At 41.0% G+C, this 19,099-nt stretch overlaps 2 protein-coding genes across 2 annotated transcripts; one reads left to right on the top strand and one right to left on the bottom strand.

The window, feature by feature from the left end:
• Positions 1–3,822: 3,822 nt before the first annotated feature.
• On the bottom strand, positions 3,823–12,989 carry LOC147482720 (uncharacterized). The gene is made up of 7 exons (XM_086579398.1): positions 12,306–12,989; positions 12,156–12,217; positions 10,046–11,945; positions 9,081–9,956; positions 4,525–4,840; positions 4,238–4,380; positions 3,823–4,044 (listed from the first exon to the last, which is right to left on the bottom strand). Exons 1-7 carry the CDS (start codon positions 12,987–12,989, stop codon positions 3,823–3,825), a joined length of 4,203 nt encoding a protein of 1,400 aa, XP_086435524.1.
• A 4,923-nt stretch (positions 12,990–17,912) lies between these two features.
• PSK3 (PHYTOSULFOKINE 3 PRECURSOR) lies at positions 17,913–18,865 on the top strand. The gene is made up of 3 exons (XM_086577385.1): positions 17,913–18,229; positions 18,344–18,423; positions 18,522–18,865. Exons 1-3 carry the CDS (start codon positions 18,115–18,117, stop codon positions 18,630–18,632), a joined length of 306 nt encoding a protein of 101 aa, XP_086433511.1. The 5' UTR covers positions 17,913–18,114; the 3' UTR covers positions 18,633–18,865.
• The last annotated feature ends 234 nt before the right edge of the window (positions 18,866–19,099 follow it).

Below are 19,099 nucleotides of genomic sequence, written 5' to 3'. Positions count from 1 at the left end.
CAAGGTCATCACTGATGTACTTATCAAGCAGGTATTGAGTTCTAACAACAAAACAGCCCGTATGGCCAAGTGAGCTGAAGAACTCGGAGAACATCACATCGAGTTCGTTCCAAGAATGTCTCGCAAAGGTCAAGTCGTTGCCGATTTCTTGGCAGATTTCCCCGTCGAAGACATCAACTGGGAACCTGAACCCATCACGTCACTCCATCAGCCAGCCACCCCAGACACATGGCACCTCCACATAGATGGATCATGCAATAACAGCGGTAGTGGACTGGGGGCTGTGTTAACTTTACCAGAACGATCCCATCTACAGAAATCAATCAAGATCGATTTTGTAACTTCCAACAATAAAGCGGAATACAAAGCATTGATCACAGGCATCCGCATGGCGCAACAACTACAAGTTCCAAAGCTTAAAGCTTACAACGACTCCTAACTAATCGTCAAGCAGATCACCAAAGAATATGTCACAAATGGAGCAAACTTGGCAAAGTACGCTCAGGTCATTACTGACATCATCAGCTCGTTCAAAACATTCTCCTTGGAACATATTTCTCGAAAGGACAACAGACATGTAGACAACCTGGCTTTCCTAGCCTCCAAAACACAAGAAGCATGTCCAACCACAATCTACATTGACGTCCTGGAACGACCTGCATACCACAAAGAAAGTGTCAACAGCCTCACAGATTTCCAGCCCTCATCCAATGAAGAAATCAGCCAATCTTGGATGGGCCCATTTATTACATTCATCTTACATGGTGAGATCCCATCAGAGCAAAGAATGCTCGTGCAATACAATTTCGAGCCCCATATACACAGTGATCAACGGACGACTGTTCCGCAAATCAGTAGGAGGACCCCACCTAAGGTGCATAACTCCGAGGGAAGGACAGCTCATTTTCGACGAAATCCACAAAGGTGAATGTGGCAACCTTGCAGGAGCAAGATCTCTGGCACATAAAGCAATAGCCCAAGGGTATTATTGGCTAGGCATGCATATCGAGGAAAAAATGTACGTACTTAAATGTCTCCAATGTCAAACATTTGGCCACAACCACCTAAGTCCAACAAGGGAATTGATCAATATAGCCAGCCCATGGCCTTTCCACATGTGGGGGCTAGACATCATGGGACCGTTCATCCCACAAAAGAAAACATGGCTCAAATATGTCCTAGCAGCTACAAATTACTTCACCAAGTGGGTTGAAGCAATCCCACTAGTCCAGGTCAAGGAAGTCAACGTAATCAACTTCATATGGACCAATATCATCACAAGATTTGGTCTACCCCACACCCTTGTCATGGACAACGGAACCCAATTTGCTGGTACACAAGTCAAGGCTTTTCTACAAAAATGGCACATCACTCAAGCATTTTCTACACCTAGATATGCACAAAGCAATGATCAAGCAGAGGCCACAAACAAGGCCATCAAAGAAAACCTCCAAAAAAAGTTGGAGAGAAAGAAAAGCCAATGGCCAGAGCAGCTCAAGAACATTCTTTGAGCATACAGAACAACAGCCAGAGCCAGTACAAATGAGTCTCCTTTCACACTTTGCTTCGGAGCAGAAGCAGTAATACCATCAGAACTCACACTCACAACGACACGTTCTGACATCATCGAGTCAGGAGACAATGACACTATCTTGGCAAAAGAAGTTGATCTCCTAGAAGAACGCAGAGAAACAGCTGCAATATTCCTAGCTCGGTACCACCAAATAATCCAATGATCTTATAACAAGGTCATCCCAAGATCTTTCCAAGTTGGGGACCTAGTCCTCAAAAAGACACTGGCCCCAGCCAAACTCGACCCAACTTGGGAAGGCCCCTACATTGTTGACAAAGTCGTTGAAAATGGCGCATACTTGATCAAAACTCAGCCCGGTGACATGCTTCCCCGACCTTGGAATACAACTTTCCTAAAAGCGATTCTATCAATAAGTCTTTCTCCAGATACAAAAGTCAATATGAATAAAATTTCATTAACATTTTGTGTACAGATATCATTGTGGGCGTTACATAAGTACAATGCATTTCACACTGGGCAACCCGACCTACGTCATCACAATGATAGGTCATACATCAAAGGCGGAGTCTACAACGACTCAACTACAACCACGCAGTGGTTAAATTTCAATCAATTCAAACAAGGTCCCCCAAAAGGACCCTAAATTAACTTAACACCAACACCAGAGTTAAGTATGATTCAACTGTAATTGCCATTCAAAGTCCAATTATCAGACAAATACAATCTAGGGGACCCCCAAAGGGACCCCAAGTCAACTTATGACCTCACAAAGGATTTAAGTTAGGCTCAAATAATAGCCACTCAAAAGCTAATTATATCAAGCAGAAATTCCCCCAAAAGGAACGAATAAGGGCATACACCTAGGGATAAGACAAAGTGTAAGTGCCAACTACGCAAATGTACCAGGTCGTACACAAACGCTTTATGACCTGTAACAATCAGACGACCTAACAAAGTCAAGTTGTTCATAAGTACGACTGCTATGTAACACAGGTCGTCATGAAACAAGTCAAAAATAGAAAAAGCAATCGCATGCATGCTTCAAGCAAATTCCAACAAGTAAGTAATTTAAATATTCCTACTTCCATACAAATTTTGATTAGATACATGAAGCCCCCAGGTTATCCCCGAAAAACGACCTCAGTATCCCCATCATAAGAATATAAAGTATATCAGTATCAATATCAACTCGGACAGAAAGAGAATATTGTTCAAACACTTTACCCACATCATAAGCAACAATCAAACTAGAAGAAGCTCAAACAACATGCGATACTTGATCAACATTCAAAGGATCCAACTCACAACCCTCTTCACCAAATTGGGCACTAGCTAGATCAACAACAACTTCATGAACATCCAAAGAAACAACAACGGGAGGCACAACTGGAGGGGCCGCTGGAATAGCACCTAGGTCGGTTGGCAGGTCAGATTGTCTACTTGAATCTACACCAGTATCGTCAACAGACACTATGGCTGCCCCACTTTCAACTGACATCTTCAGAAGCTCATACCTACGATCTAGATCCAGATAATGATCTACTAGAACGTAAGTATCACCACCTTCCACCAAATCAACTAGGTTGTTATATTCGTCTCAGCTCGTTCAGCAACGGCCCGCTGGTTCTTGCACTCGGCCACCCATTGCTGAACCTCCAGCTTTGCAGAATCAAAAGAGGGTTACAGCAGGGCCACTTTCCCACCCAACTCTTGCACCTGAGCCCTCAGCCCTGCAACCTTAGCCCTCTTCACTTGTTGCTCGGCCACCAGCTTGCCATAAGATTGCTTGCTCTCATCCAGCTCCTTGTACTGATCGAAGATGGAAGCCATCTCCCTCAACTTTATATATATATATATATATATATATATATATATATATATATATATATATATATATATATATATATATATATATACTGGGCTTGCTATGTCGACATACAAAATTGACATACACAATCCTACATATTTACATAATGAACTAAAAGCTGATTTTCTGGGGATGTGATCACTACAACATGGAGATCATCTCCACAAAAAATCAGCTCCTTTGAACATTTCTAACCCTACCAAAAATTGAGTTCATATTATAAATTTATCTGGCGGTCCAGAATTTTAACACTCTTTTGACAAGACTAAACATATCTGATTAAGGTGATTTTTTGTGGAGATGCTATCCATAGTAGGTAAGTCATCTCTACCAAAAATCAGCCCTTCGTTCAATGTGCAAATCTTCTTTTGGAATGCGTATGTCAATTTAGTATGTTGACGTAGCTAGCCCGATCCATCTCCTACAAGCTCACATCCAGACTCTTATTATCAAGCTTGCGCCTATCCCCATCAAGCACAATACTCTCAAGCAACTCCCCAGCAACCAACTTGGACTTGAAGCTACAGTCTCCATTCTCCACAAACTTCCTCAGCCCACTAATATGGTCTTCATATATAACCGGCCTATCCAGAACGTCACTTCCACTCTTCTTACCTGGGTCCGCACTTCCTGACCCCTTGCACTATTCAGAAGCAGGCTCAACATCATCAACCTTCTTCTTTCCACAAGCTTCAGCCACCCTAGTACCAGCAGCCAAATCAATCAGGTTCATCTTCTTTAGATTAACCCGACCTAAAGATGCGACCCTCCACCCGATCACCAAGTTTCGTTCCTCGAACTTCGATTCGGGCCCTCTTAGCCCCCTCCGACTCAACCACTTCGGAGCGCCTCTTCAGAATAGGCCTCCAGAATGAAGTGGGAGCGTCACCTTCTCCACAAGCACTCCCACCAGTAGCAACACCACCAGCACTTCCAGCACCCGCATCCCCAGAGGAGAAGCAGTTGGATGCAGAGCGATCTGCATCACCAGAAGAGAATTGGTTGGATGCAGAGCGTCCTCCATCCCCTAGCTTAGATCGTTGGGATGCCAAACAATTTGCGTCACCCAACTCAGAGCGTCAGGATTGCGTCACTCCTCCAGCCATCCCCACCGCCCCAGAACGGCTTTCAGCAACTCCACCAGTCATCCTAGCTCCCCCAGAACGTCTGTCACCAGCACCTCCAGCCCTTTTCCCTCCAGAAACAAATGCTTTCTTTTGACTCTCCCTCTCCATGACAGATTCTGAGCTAGAATCAGAGATAGCAACCACAGCTTTCCGAGCCCTCGCCTTTTGCTCGAATCTCTTATGGTTGATCTTCTCTCCTCCACGCCTCTTAAAATAATGCGCAACCTCCCCCAACAACGCTTGTTTCTCCTCCAAGCTCAAACAAGCAAACCTTTTAATAACACCAGCCTTAGTATGGAAACGAATGTTGATCTTTGCAAACCAAATAAATCAGAACGTCCAAATTATGATATACCATACACACATTATGACCTGAAACCAACAACCTACCAGGAAACTTTATAACCCAATTTTCAATCTCCAAACCAGGAGGACAATATCTAATAATGGCCTACAAATCCAGTCCTCCTTACTAACCCCCACGATAACATGAGATTTCCCTTTACCGACCTAAAAACTAAAATTTATAGCACCCGATCTCCTCACAAAAAAATCCTCCAACACATCTAACAAACAAATGTTATAGCTCCTGTCATTCAACAAATCCAACACATGGAAAATCCTCCAACTATTCTCTACGAACTGACAAGGGGCTTTTCCCAAAAAGTTCAACACCTCCACAGTAAGACGGGATAGAGGCAACCTCATCCCAGCCTTCAACTGTCCATAACAAGCAACTACTCGTCCACCCCAAGGAACGTAGTCACTATAAAACAAATTCCTCTCTCCCCTCAGGTTGTACATGGCCAGGTCGGCTTCCACCCAACCAAACTCCTCCCTCAGATAAGCATAACAATCCTCCAACTTAGGCATGCTCGGATCCTCAGCCCTCATCTCCAAAGATGAAGACGACGAGGCCTCTACACCACTACAAACCCTATCATCAACTTCTTCATCACTTACCGTTCTCTCTCTCTATTCATCAACTTCAACCTCACCACTCAAACTATCACTAGTCATAGACATTTCAAGTTTAGAGCAAGATTAAAAGATCAAATTTTTTAAAGTTGAAAACACGCACCTGATAGCAAAGGAAGAGAATGTTCTCTCTTTTCTTTCATTCTTTCACTCCGGTTTTTTTTCTTTTCCTTTGCTTGAAAAGTGAACAGATGAAAAATCTTTTACAAGTCAAAACCCCTCAGCTGCCAAATCCTCGAGAATACAAAAATGTTTCATGTTCCCAAAACCTAAATCATTACTCGCCCACAAATTGCCGTAATTTTGGGCCCACGAATCCAGCCCAACAGTTCCCGTACATTCCTTGAAACCTAAATTCAAAATAAAACAACTGTCAGACACGTGCTTTCAAACTTTACTTTTTAACCGTTCTTGTTCCACGCAACAACTGTCCAAAGAACAAATAAAAAATAAAGGGGGCTGTGTAAGTATCCTCTGTTCCACACTATAGTACACGTGTCCACATAACAGGTCGTCCTCCTTCAAGTCATCCAACACCATCAGACCGTACCCAACGACCCAACACCCAGGTCGTCCGAAGCATCAGTTATAGTCATTTATGGAAGGATATCAACTAGCACAATCTTGGAGCTTAATCAACACCACAATCAAGAAAACATTAACTTTGTAACAGCAAATTAATGACAAATCATCAAGATAGCACACAAGGTGGATCTACAATTTATAACTGTCCAAACACACATCTATAAATAGAGAGAGATGAACTACGTAAGGCTTGATTCAAGTTTAGCCCGAGAAACTTGATACATAGACAACTCTTATCCCAAGAAGAGTGCAGCCATTCCCTATTACCCAAATCATCAGGTCGTTGTCTAATTAACACCAACATCTACAATGTGCTAGATTGCTAGAGTATGCATTGAAGTATAGAACACACTTGATCTTAATAAATACATAAATACATATGTTATGTGCTGTCCACTTGGCACATGAGAAGGAAACATGGTTTTGGAGTCTAACTATAAGAGAAAACGTTTTTTTTCAAAGAGTTGCATGTATATTGTTTATTTAATAGAAGTGTTTTAGTACATAAACAATGTTCGGATATTGCAATTTTAATATGCAAAATACATAAAAGATCCGGGCGTATGCCCGGGTCCAAAATCTAGTATCAATCTAACACAATAGGGCAAGAAGACTGATTTGGAAGAATTTTAGAGTTAAGTAGTGGTCCAAATTGAAACTCCCAAAGTTAATTTATGGCTTAAATCTAATTTATTGCCTCAAGATATGTATACAAGTAATTTATGACTCCAAATGAAATAAAACAATCAGAAGTTTAAATAGGAAACAAATTCGTAATTAATAGATGACCTGCTAAGTTCCAATTATTAAGGAAATAAAATCTATCATTCTATCCTGAATTTAAGACTTATGGGAGTCATTTAATTTCCTTTATGTGGGTAGTAATCAAATTGATTTAGGTTAGGAAATTATTGAGTTCAACGGTGGGTGCCTTTTGTGAATTGAAAATCTATTCGTACTCCATAGTTGGCTCCCTACGGACTCCATAGTTTGATATTAGTAACTATGGGCTCCCTACGGACTAATAGTAAGTTTAATTTGGTTACATAAACTATGGAAACGAATAGTAAGTTTGATCTATATTTTTGGTTACTCCAATCCAGTAAAGCTTTGAGTTGAACAAACTCCTTCACTATTGTTAACTACCTTGAAGGTAAACTCCCAGCCACAGCACTTAACAATTTGTTACTAACCATCTTCCAGTAGTCTTGAGTAACCTTCCTAAATCTTCTATAGTTTCTCTCTCTCCAAATAAATCAAGCTCACTACAACACAAACATTAGACTTTGTAAACTTCCACTTTCATGGTGTTCTTTTGGTACATCCACATGGATTGATTCCATTCTATGTTGGCATTAAAAGCTTAAGGGGGTAAGCCTAAGTGTTGCTTGACACTATTCCATAGTGCTTTATTGAAGGGGAACTAAAAAAAGTGGTGCTTAGAGTTCTCTTTTGCATTAGTGTTACATGGACAACACTTGGAGGACAGAAGAACCTTTCTCTAAGTCAATCTATCCTGAGTGGGCAAGTTACCAAAGAAAATGAGCCAAACAGTAAATGAATGTTTTGGGATTAATTGATATAACATGCTGCGCTGACTATTATTACATATAAGCCTAGAGTTTTTGATGCTCGTGCAAGTGTGCAACCTAATAATGGATGCCGCTCTCGATCTCTCTCAATAGTGAGAGAGTAGAGAAACCCTCTCTTGCGGGGAAAAGCAGTATCTTTCCTTGTCAAATCTCCTCCTCTTCTCACCCTCCCTGGTAGCTTCTCTTTCTTCTCACTCCAGCCGCAATGAAGAAGAAAAAGAAGAAAAAATTGCTCCTTTAAGTGTTCTTGCAACACATAGGATGATCAACATCACGGGTCGTGCACTTCATTGGATCTAGGTATGGGGGTTTTGGTTTTCTCCTTTGGTGAAGCATTCTTTCCCAATTTTGCAGATCGTTTCTTCTTTGAAGACCTTAAATAAGTTAGATCTAGGGTTCTAGTTATATTTTTCAGGAGGTTATTGCTTTAAGCTGGTTCCTTTTGATCTAGTAGCTCACTATCAGTGGCAAAGCCATGGGTTCAACCCTCTCTGTCTGTTTCTCTGGTTTGGCTCTATATCTTACTTGACTGAGACCAAGGCTCTCTCCCATTATCTATTCCCTCTCTGGATTGCTAGTTTGCGTAGTAATATGGTCAGGCCACCGCCCCTTTGTAGGGCTCTTGGTGGGGCATTTCTTTATGGGATTGCTAATCTGTCACTTGTGTCGTGGAGTGTAATACTGCGCGATTTGAAGGCCCTTGAGTCTTTGCTTTGGAAGATCCAACATGGCTTTTGGTTGAGTACAGTTGTAGCTGAATTGGAGAAAGTGGTGGTGGGGTTTCCAATGTGGAGTTGCTGCCGGTGTTGGGCCGTTAGGTTCAGTTGGAGTTCGGTTCAAGATTTTATGGATGTTTAGTACTTGTTGTGGTTCTCTTGTATTGCTTTCATCTATTTTTTCTTGTTTCCAGGTTGTTGTATGTAATCCATTTTTTGATTAATATAATTAGTTTGTTCATCGAAAAAAACAAAAAACTATTATTACATGCACATGTATATGTTTTCTAACCATTCACTTATGATTTCATTTTTATGTTTGTGGAGCCTTAAGAGCATAGTCTCGTAGATCATGTTTCCAAATTAAAGCCCGCATACTACACTATTTTGTTCAAATTGTACACAATCATTTGAACAAAGCAATTTAAATGGGATTTGAACAAAGCAATTGAAAGAAGCCAAATCAATTTATATAGGAATCATACCTCAAATTAAAAAATTTATGTATGTAAAAGTTAACATTTAGAATGAGGTACCAAATTACAAAATTAAACATCGTGACGAAAGTCACAGTGAAATTTCTTTTTTTTTCGATAAAACCTACTATATATATATCATAAAAACTTAAACCGAGATCGGCAAAACATTGAAGTTCAGGAGGCACTGTGGGAGCTGACACACTTGCTGCCGGTAATATGCCCATTTTGCCAACAAGTGTGCCTCTCCATTGTCTTTTCTGCTAACCCACTTAAACTTACAAAAAGATAAATGAGAGCTTAATCTAAGTACATAGTTTCTCAGACTCTCATACTGCCAAGCGCAATCTTGCCTATTAAGAGCCTTGATACTTGCTATACAGTCTCCCTCTACCAAAAGCTCAGTCCATCCTGAATTTAGTGCTAATGCTACAGCGACCTCAGCTGCCACCATCTCAGCCTCCTCTGCTGATCTGGCTTGATACCTTCTAGTGCCAGCTCCCACTATCATCCCTTCACTGTTCCAAGCAATTGCTCCTGCTGCCGCCTTTCCAGTTGTTGCCTGAAAAGAGGCATCAAACCTAATATTAATACACTCATTAGGTATAATAAAGAACTTGGAATCAAAGTCAAGGTTAGCATCAGGGAGCTCATGAGCAGTAGATGCTCTGTTCTGAAAATGGCATGCAGCTAAGCTCGCATAACATTGTTCTGCCTCCACAACACTTCGTCTGATTATCCTTTCCCTGTTAGGTTGTCTGTGCTCGAACTTGGCTTCATTTCTGGCTTTCCAGATGTTATACAGAAGATAGCAAGCTTGTATCCCAGCTTGGGATTCTTGCTGCTTGCTGCTGCAGCTCCAGCTTAGGAACTTATAAATCCAATCTCTGACCCCATTCCTTCCATGAACCTCCATTCTCAGACCCAGTTCAGATGTGAACCACAGGGCCCTAGACCACTCACATTCAAAGAAAAGGTGTGTGTCATTTTCCAAGCTAGTTTCACATAGAGGGCAGGAGAAATCTCCCAGCATATGCCTAGATGTCAGCCTATCCCCCATTGGGAAGGCCTCCATATAGGCCTTCCAAAGAAATAACAGGATATTAGCTGGCAATCTAGCTCTCCGGAGGAAGCTTAATGTTCTTGGTGTTGAAGCCGAATTCTGCCTACATTGTTATCTTTGGTAAGATACTTGTAGGCAGATTTCACAGTGAAATTGCCAGACTTTTCAGCTCCCCAGACCATCTTGTCCTTCCCCAAGCCCAAAGGTCTGATCACCACTTCTTTTATTCTGTTAGCAAGGATAGGGGGGAATAAAGCTGTGATTTTAGCCTCATCCCACCCAGTCCTATCCTCTTTGAAAAGCTCCTTCACATGGAGCCCAGTTAGCCTGGAGTCCTCTACTCCTAACTCTCTCAAAGTTTTTGGGAGGCCATTGCTAACAACCCAAGGGTCATCCAAAATCGAAATGGATTGACCATTGTGAATCCCCCATATCAGCCCCCCACTGATAAGATTGAAAGTCTTGTGTATGCCTTTCCAGAAGAAAGAGGCATACTCAGGGGGCTTCCAAACATCCCCAATCCAGTTTTTACCATAGATGCTAGCAAGGGTTTTAGTCCATATAGAGTTAATATCCGTAGCTGCTTTCCAAGGAAGTTTTGCTAGAATAGCTAGGTTCATCTCCCTCATCTTTCTGAATCCCAACCCTCCAACAGATTTGGGTTTACACAAGTTATCCCACCCTATGGTGTGGACACTTTTCGATTCCTCAGTCCCATGCCAGAAGAAGTCCCTACAAGCTTTATCAATCTTGTTACATGTAGATATAGGGAGCATATAAGTAGCCATGGCATACAAAGGTGTGGCCTGTATCACAGACTGGATCATGGTAGCCCTTCCAGCCTGTGATAGCACCTTAGCTTTCCACCCCTTAATCTTATTGTGTATTTTGTTTACTAAATATTCAAAGTCCTCTGCCTTCTTATGGGAGAGCATAATGGGGATACCCAGATATTTCTCCTTGGGATCAAACAGCCTCATTTTCCAGAACTTTTTCAGCTTGAGTTTGGTTCTAAACTTGATATTTCTACTGCAAAACATGCTGGACTTATCAAAATTTATGCTTTGTCCTGAGGCAGCACAATACTCTTGCAGAATCCTTTTGAGCTGCCCCCCCTCCTCTAGGTTTCCTCTAGTGAATAAGATGAGATCATCCGCATAGAGGAGATGAGAGATAGGGGGGGAGGCTCTTCTTATCCTGATCCCATGGATAAGTTCTGCAGCCTCAGCTCTAGCAATCATCCTAGAGAGGGCTTCAGACATTATGATGAACAGATAGGGAGACAGGGGGTCTCCTTGTCTAAGGCCTCTCTCAGGAGTAATCTTGTCCAAAGGGCTGCCATTCAGCAACACTCTGAAGGAGACAGTGGAAAGGCATTGTTGGATCATACTTCTCCAGGATGAATTAAACCCTAGCCTCTCAAAAATATTGTCTACCAAAGACCATTCCACCCTATCATATGCTTTAGCCATATCTAATTTTAAAGCTATCCACCCATGCCTTTTATTTTTCATGTGTTTCATGTGATGAAACAGCTCACAGGCTAGCCCAGTATTGTCCCCTATATTCCTTCCCTTAATGAAAGCCCCTTGGAAGGGGGAAACAATCTTATTCAAATGACACTTCAGCCTATTAGCTAAGATCTTGGAGATCACTTTGTAGCAAAAATTGCACAAGCTGATAGGCCTAAAGTTTGCCACTGTCTCAGGGTTACCTGTCTTGGGAATGAGCGCAATGTAAGTTTCATTAAAGGTAGGGTTAAGGACCCTATTATTAAAGAAGTCCCTTACAAAGGCTACAATGCTCTTGCCCACAATATCCCAAGTGCTCTGGTAGAAGCAACCTTGGAACCCATCAGGGCCAGGAGCTTTGAGGCTCCCCATCTTCTTCACCACTCTCCAAATATCCCCTGAAGTAGGAACCGCAATGAGATTCTCATTCTCCCTAGCAGTGATACAGGGCTGGAAGAGGCTGAGGATATTCTCATTAACTTGAGGGTGATCAGAGCTGAACAAAGATTTAAAGTATGAGTTGATAGTGGTTCCCACTGCAGCTCTGCCCTCACTCCAGCCTCCCCCATCCTTTTGGAGCCTCTCCACATTATTCTTCCTTCTTCTATAAATGGTTGAGAGATGGAAGAATCTAGTATTCCTCCCCCCATCTTTCAGCCAATGATTTGTGGATTTCTGTTTCTAGAAACTCTCCTCCTTAGCCAACCAATCCAACAGCTCTGATTTTAAGACCTTAGCTCTTTCATAATTGGCTAAAGAGAAGGGTTTCTGCAAGACATAATCCAATTCCTTATTAACTTTATTAATATTAGTGAAAATATTACCAAACACCTTTTTATTCCATAAAGTAAGGTACCTCAACATCAGGCAACCCATGTGTGATAGAATTCCAAGCAGTAGTAATCACAGGCATACATGACGGATCAGATAACCACATGTTATAGAACCTAAAAGGTTTTTCATGCTTCATATTAACCTCAGCAGTAGTTTTTAAGTTGATCATAAGACAAAGATGGTCAGAAGTGGCATTAACTACATTTGTGACTTTCATATTGGGGAACTGAAGAATCCAATCCTCCGAGGCCAAGGCTCTGTCAAGCCTCTCAATAATATGGTCATGAGGACTTCTATTATTGCTCCAAGTAAACTTAGGTCCTTTGAAACCTAAGTCAAACAGACCAAGGTCGTTAATGAACTCAGTGAACTCAGCCATGCTTTTACTAATAAGGTTATTCCCTCCTATCTTTTCATCTAGGGAAGTAATAGCATTGAAATCCCCAAAGAGACACCAAGGTCCAGGGATCAATTTGGCAACTTCCCTAAGCTCATTCCACACTCTATGCCTATTACTGGCGACCGGTTCGCCATACACAAAGGAGAAAAACCAGGTATTATTACAAAGATAATTGCTAAGTTTACCTGTCACTTGATTGTTTGAAGCTCCCAGAATTTCCAGATCCACCCCATCTTTCCATAGCACAGCTAGCCCCCCACTGCGACCCAAAGCTGGAACACTAAAGCAACCACTATACTTTACCATCCTACTGATCTTCTATATCCTATCACATCCCACTTTTGTTTCAGACAAACATACTATATCAGGATCAAACTTACCTATTAAGTCCTTTAGATTTTGAATTTCCATGGAGGAACTAATTCCCCGGCAATTCCAGGCTTGTATCATGGTTGATGAGGTAGCTGTTGTGGGACAGCTACCGCGAGCCCTGGAGGAGACATCAGACCCCCACTGCTTTCAGACTTATCAGACTCATCCCCACCCAGTTTTGCTTTCTCATACTCACTGGGAATCTTCTCTGTACTCTTGGAGACAAAAGAACTCTCCCCTGTACCATGATACTTCCCTTTAAAAGAATCTCTTCTCTTAACAAACGAGTCATCTACTGCTAAAGGTTGGGGTTGCTTGGCCAAAGAGATACTGTCTTCTGATTCATATCCACCTTCTTCAAGACTCCCTTGCACCAGATCCACTGGAGCAAAATCTAGTGCTACTTCCTCTTGCATTGTCACATTTTGAACATCCAAGCTTGGGTCCCTCTCTTCAGAGTATAAATCCTCTCCCCATTCTGTGAAGGCATCCGAAGGAATTTGATCTTCTGGGATGCTATGGTCTGAGAGATCAGAGGGTATGTTGGGGTTGAGAGACCGGCTTGAAGTGGAGGGGTCCAAAGATGCCCCAGTATCGCTAGAGATATCAATCACTGGAGCCTCTTAAGGGATTAACATATGCCCTAGGCCTAGTTCCCTAAGCTCATCAGCCTCCCTCTTAGCCTTCTTAGATTGCTTTGCTACCACCTTCAAACAATACCTTTCTCATTCTGCATCATCCATGTTATTTTGTTTTTCGTTAGATCTAGCAGCAAGAGATCGCTTTTTTCCTATCCTTACCTCTTGACCAGCACCATCTAGCTTCTTAACAACCCCCTTTCTCTTACCTTGAAAAACCACCGTTTTAAAACCCCTGCCACGTGTAGGCAAGCCTGTGAACTTGAAACAAACGCTCTCTCTTCCAGCTGGTGAGGTGGATTGGTGAGATACATCAGGCTTGGTGCTCTCGAGATTTTGTATGTTGGTGTCAGACAAAAGCAAAAGAGAGGTCGGCGTAGCCTGATCATCCACAGAAGATGGTCCTATTCCCAAGGACTCATCTTTTGAAGTTATCTCTCTTGGTTCTCCAGCTGTGGGTTCTCGAAGAATCATCCTATACTCTTGTTTTTGATTTCGATCCCCTGTTTCTAATGCCTTACCTTGGTCCATATCCATCAAACCCGAACTTGGGCTCGAGAGCACCAAGGCCTCACAAGACTCTTCTAATCTCAGATCTGGGTCCATCGGTCCAGCTTTGGCCCCTGAGCCATGGGCCTTTTCCTTTTCCGTCATATCCAGGTCCACCCCCCTATTAGAGTCATTGTCCAGCTCAGCCTCCCCAACGGTCACTGATTCTGTGATCATCCAGACTGGTGTATCCGTTCTGTGCTCTGTCAGACCCTCTGAACTACCCTCTGTACCCTTTGACCTGACCTCCACATTCGCCGCCACCTGAGCATCCTTCAGTGGTGTTGACCATAGCCCATCTCCCTTCCATATCTTCTTCCCAGGTGGGGTTCTGTTCCTAGCTGGAATTTGATCCATCCTAGGTTTTTGAGGAGGACCCGAAAAAGTAATCGAGGCTGGGATTGGCACAGCATCTCCATTGTAAAAAACATTTGCTCTTAGACCAAAAGAGAAATTGTTTTTTATATCTCTAGGAGAACCTCCCAGCTTCCTCATCTCCAAGCTGTGTTTTTCTCTGATACTACAGTAATGTATATCATGCCCAATACATCCACAAAAGTAGCAAAAGATTTCTAGCTTTTCATATTTGAAGGAGACAGAAATTACTTCACCCAATTCCGTACTCAACTCAATACCTTTGAGCAACCTCTCTTTGATGTCCATACGCACTCTCACCCTTGCAACAGGGTTTTTGAATGCAGATGAACAATGAAGATCCATCCCCTTGACTTTGCCCAGCGTTGAACCCACTGTGTGCACATTTTTCTCATTTATGCGATCTCTTGGGAGGCCAAAGATCTGCACCCAGAAGTCCACTCTATCAAAGCTTCGATCTTCTCCCATGCTACCCAAATCATCTACTTTCTTAATGGAGAGAATAAATCCTTGGATCACCCAAGGTCCATTTTTCTTGACATGCTGATATTCGTCAACCTCAGCAAAGACCATTTTATAGATTCCTTTTGAGATAACTTCTATCTTGGTCTCTCCCTTGATTTGCCAGCATCTATGCACTTCATCTGCAAATTCCTGTAGTGATATATGTTTTCCCCCATATAGCTTCCCCACCAAGGTTGTGTGACCTGTATGGACTTCTCTGGGGTTTTTGCAGCCAATCTTCACCACATGTTTTTCCTTAGAGCAAAATAAATTTTTCATGTCAGCTTGGAGTTTCTCTATTCTGGCCCTGGAGAGATCCCCTTGTTCATCTTCCCCTTCACCGTTTCTATCTGTCGATGCCATCTACCAGAACAACTTAGGCTATCAGATTCTAGGTGGACAGACTAACTGGGACATCAAGCAAGAAGCTTGTCCTTATCCTTTGTGAGGTCTAGTTACTTGACGCCTAAAGGAAACCAGATCTTGGTTAAACAACGAACTAAGACAACTAAATCTACACCTCAGAAGCTTAACTCAGTAAAAATTTTGAATTTTGAAAGTGAAAAAGAGGGGGGAAGAATTTGATATGATCTGCTTTGAGCCGCAGCAGAGCTTAAGAGTTTACTCAACCTGAACCCTAAACCCTATATGAAAATCAGTTAAGAACGTGTACCAGAACTTCCATCTTATGAATTTACGATAGTCATGTTTACTCACAATTGAGTTTTGAAACATATCATCAATTCATATTTTTTGTTTTTATGACTTAATTATGGTTATGGACCAAAGGTAGAGTCAAAAATTTCTAACCACCATATGATACTCTCACAGTGAAATTTCTAGTGATATATACAGAGAGAAATTTTATCCAAACTATATAGTGATATTATTGCGATATACAAGGGCACGAATCAATAGTAATCAACTTTTAAGTAAAGACTAAAAGAGAATAGTTTATCGGAAAAAAAGAGAGTAGAAACCGAACAATCCTCCTTGGCAAGATTCCTGTGCATTGGAGATTTGGAGCGTGAACGTACATATTGCTTAAAAAATGTGCTGTGTGTGATGCAAACTTTATCAGAGTCCTAAAGCAAAAGCAGCTACAAGACCACTTAGTTTTACCTCTCTTTTCCTGTTCGGGGCTAAAGTTCCCACCACCAAATTAAAACATCATATTCCGATTCAATAACTTACATTTAGAAATTTGTAGAAAATGAGATATGTATGTACTAGCAAATTATTAGCAATCCAATCAAAGTATGACTTGAAGTGGGCTACACATATACAGTAATATCCTGTCCAGCAAACTCCAAAATATCTACCATTAAGCTGAGTGGATCGAGCCCCATGCATGTTCCAAATATCATTGAAGTATAATATATGCAATGCAAACTGCAGATCGCATCACCGTCATGAACTGGCCTGGAACATGCATCGATACTCAAATCAGGCCTTCACGACCAAAGGATCCACAAAGAAGAGCTGCATATAAAGCTCAATACCATCATACTTACGTGCATCATGCATTAATAATTCAATATAATTACATACCCAACTTTATATCTCCGACCTACATTATAGTTGGTTCACACTTCACAGTACTAGTTTAATTTGATTTCTTAAAAACTTTCTCATTTGTTGAATAAAGCATATGTTATTTTTATAAGATGTGTCTAAGATTAGCAGACATATTCTCTCCCTCTTTTCATGTTTCACATAAAGAACATTCTTCACATGACACAACAACTGGTATATATGTCTTGCATGTACTACACCATTCAAGAAAAGCATAATCTGTATTTCCGTCTTAAGATAATCAACCATTATATCCCCAATACCATATCAAATCATATAATCAATATAAATGTTCTTCATCTACTTAAAGCATCGGAATACAATATGAGAAGTATACGTAGTGGTTGCCAATATGTAGGAAGCATTTATTCATGTAAGAGCATCTCTAGGTGGAGGCATCAAGTGTCCCTCCACCATTGGGAATTTTGGCCAAATCCAATTTTAAATGGACTCAAATATGGAAGCATATATTAAGTGTCTAGCCGCATCTCTAGATGCAAATTTACTGTTTTGGATGCAGATACAGAATGACACTCCCACTATTGTGTGTTTTTTTTTTTAACTTTTGAAATGGTGTGTGTGACATTTATAGTGTCACCCCAAATTTTTGAACACTATTTTTTACTATTTCAACACTGCTTGCTACTTCCCATTTACTTTTGTTTATTTTATTTTGTTTACTTTTGCAATGTGGGATAATCCAACTATGGCATGATAGTGGTAATATTTGTAGTCTAGGTTTTATACGAAATTTAAAATTTTAGTTTGCCTTCACTTAGAGTTGGTCATTGTTTGTGGATATTTGTCCTAAATTTGGCTGCAAACACCAAACTTATGCCTTCACCACTTAGAAATGCTCTAAGACATTTAGATATGACACGTGTGAGAGATGAAGAAGGTAGCACGTGAGTGATGGAAAACAGCTGTCCCAATACTGTCCAAAATGTTCACTGTGACGGTGTCAATATTTTTTAAGTAGAAGGAGAGAGAAAGAGTGGTGTCTGGATGTCACTGTCCCTAGTGGTCCAAATTAAGTCAGAAAACAATGTCAACAACATTAGAGGAGGACTCATGTACATTATCGGAAAATAAGAAAAAAAACAACATTAGGACTCATGACTTCATCAGCTATGTTCACAGTTCACACAAATAAGTTGTACACGTCTCACTCTCTCTGGAGTCTATAGTGGGAGATAATGGGCTGGGCCCATTTGATGAGGTCTGCAAGTCTTCAACTGCCTTCTTACTTTCTTAGAGTTCATGTGACTTGCAGTTTTCCCTCTTTGCTGCATGTATTTATACCTGGCAACTGCACCAGCACCCACACCAACATCTACCTCCTTAAGGTTCTTTTCTTCTCTGTGCTTGATAAGAACTTCTACCTTGGAAACTGAAGTAGAACTGTGGAACCATCAACCATGAAGCGTAGCTTTCAGTTTAATACATTTCTTCTCTTACTTGTTCTTGTCCTTCTTTCCTCTGCTTATTCAACAACAACAGCTACAACAGCTCGTTTCTTGATACCAATTCAAGGTTAGCATAGCTTCGTGCCAAATATGTTTTTTCTTCCCTAAGCACTGTATCCAATTAATCTTTCTTATGCATGTGTTGTGGACTTCTGGTTTTTAAATTTTGTTATGTTTGCAGGTGAGAAAGAGCATAATGTTCATGAATTTCCACAAAAGAGTCCTGTTTTAGAGATAGAGCAAGAAGATAAATCTGATGATGTAAGGATGTTTACTACTTTTGGTTTCATTTCATTTTTTCCTTCATTTATTTTTTCTGATTATGGTGGTTTACTGGTTTTGGATTGTTGTATATATAGCTGATGGGGATGGAGCATTGTGAAAATAAAGATGAAGAATGCATAAACAGGAGGATGACTGCAGAGGCTCACTTGGATTACATTTATACCCAGCACCATAAGGGGCCTTAGCTTCTATATATGAACAAGTTGAAGTTCTCTAATTAATTACTTCAGTCTACTAAATACTTTTGAACTGATGAAGTCCTAGACTTCTAGAAAGTCTGTTTCATTTTTATGTATAATATGTGATATGACTCTTTTAACTCTTTACAACATAGTACGAACTATGAACTATGAAATTTATGTGGCTATACTATTGTAGAATGGGAAGATTGAATGAGAATTGTCCTGACTCCTGTGTACTCGTTTTGTCTTTATCTAATATGTAGTAAACCATGACCTTCAATTTTCATTTAATAATCCACAACCTTCACCACTTCGTTTCTATTTCCAATTTACAAAGTTCCAACACTCAGTCAGCTGCTATTTTTGGTTGCTCATAGGTGGATCTGTGACTAGAAAGTTAATAGTCCCATTAAGAACCAGTTGGGAAGTTCCAGTTACATGTCTGTAATAATTTCCAAGTGTATTTAATT

The sequence above is a fragment of the Coptis chinensis genome, chromosome 8 (genome assembly GCF_015680905.1).
Source record: "Coptis chinensis isolate HL-2020 chromosome 8, ASM1568090v1, whole genome shotgun sequence".
NCBI lineage: Eukaryota > Viridiplantae > Streptophyta > Magnoliopsida > Ranunculales > Ranunculaceae > Coptis > Coptis chinensis.
The sequence above is the reverse complement of the archived record's forward strand: the minus strand, read 5'-3'. Positions and strand labels throughout refer to the sequence as shown.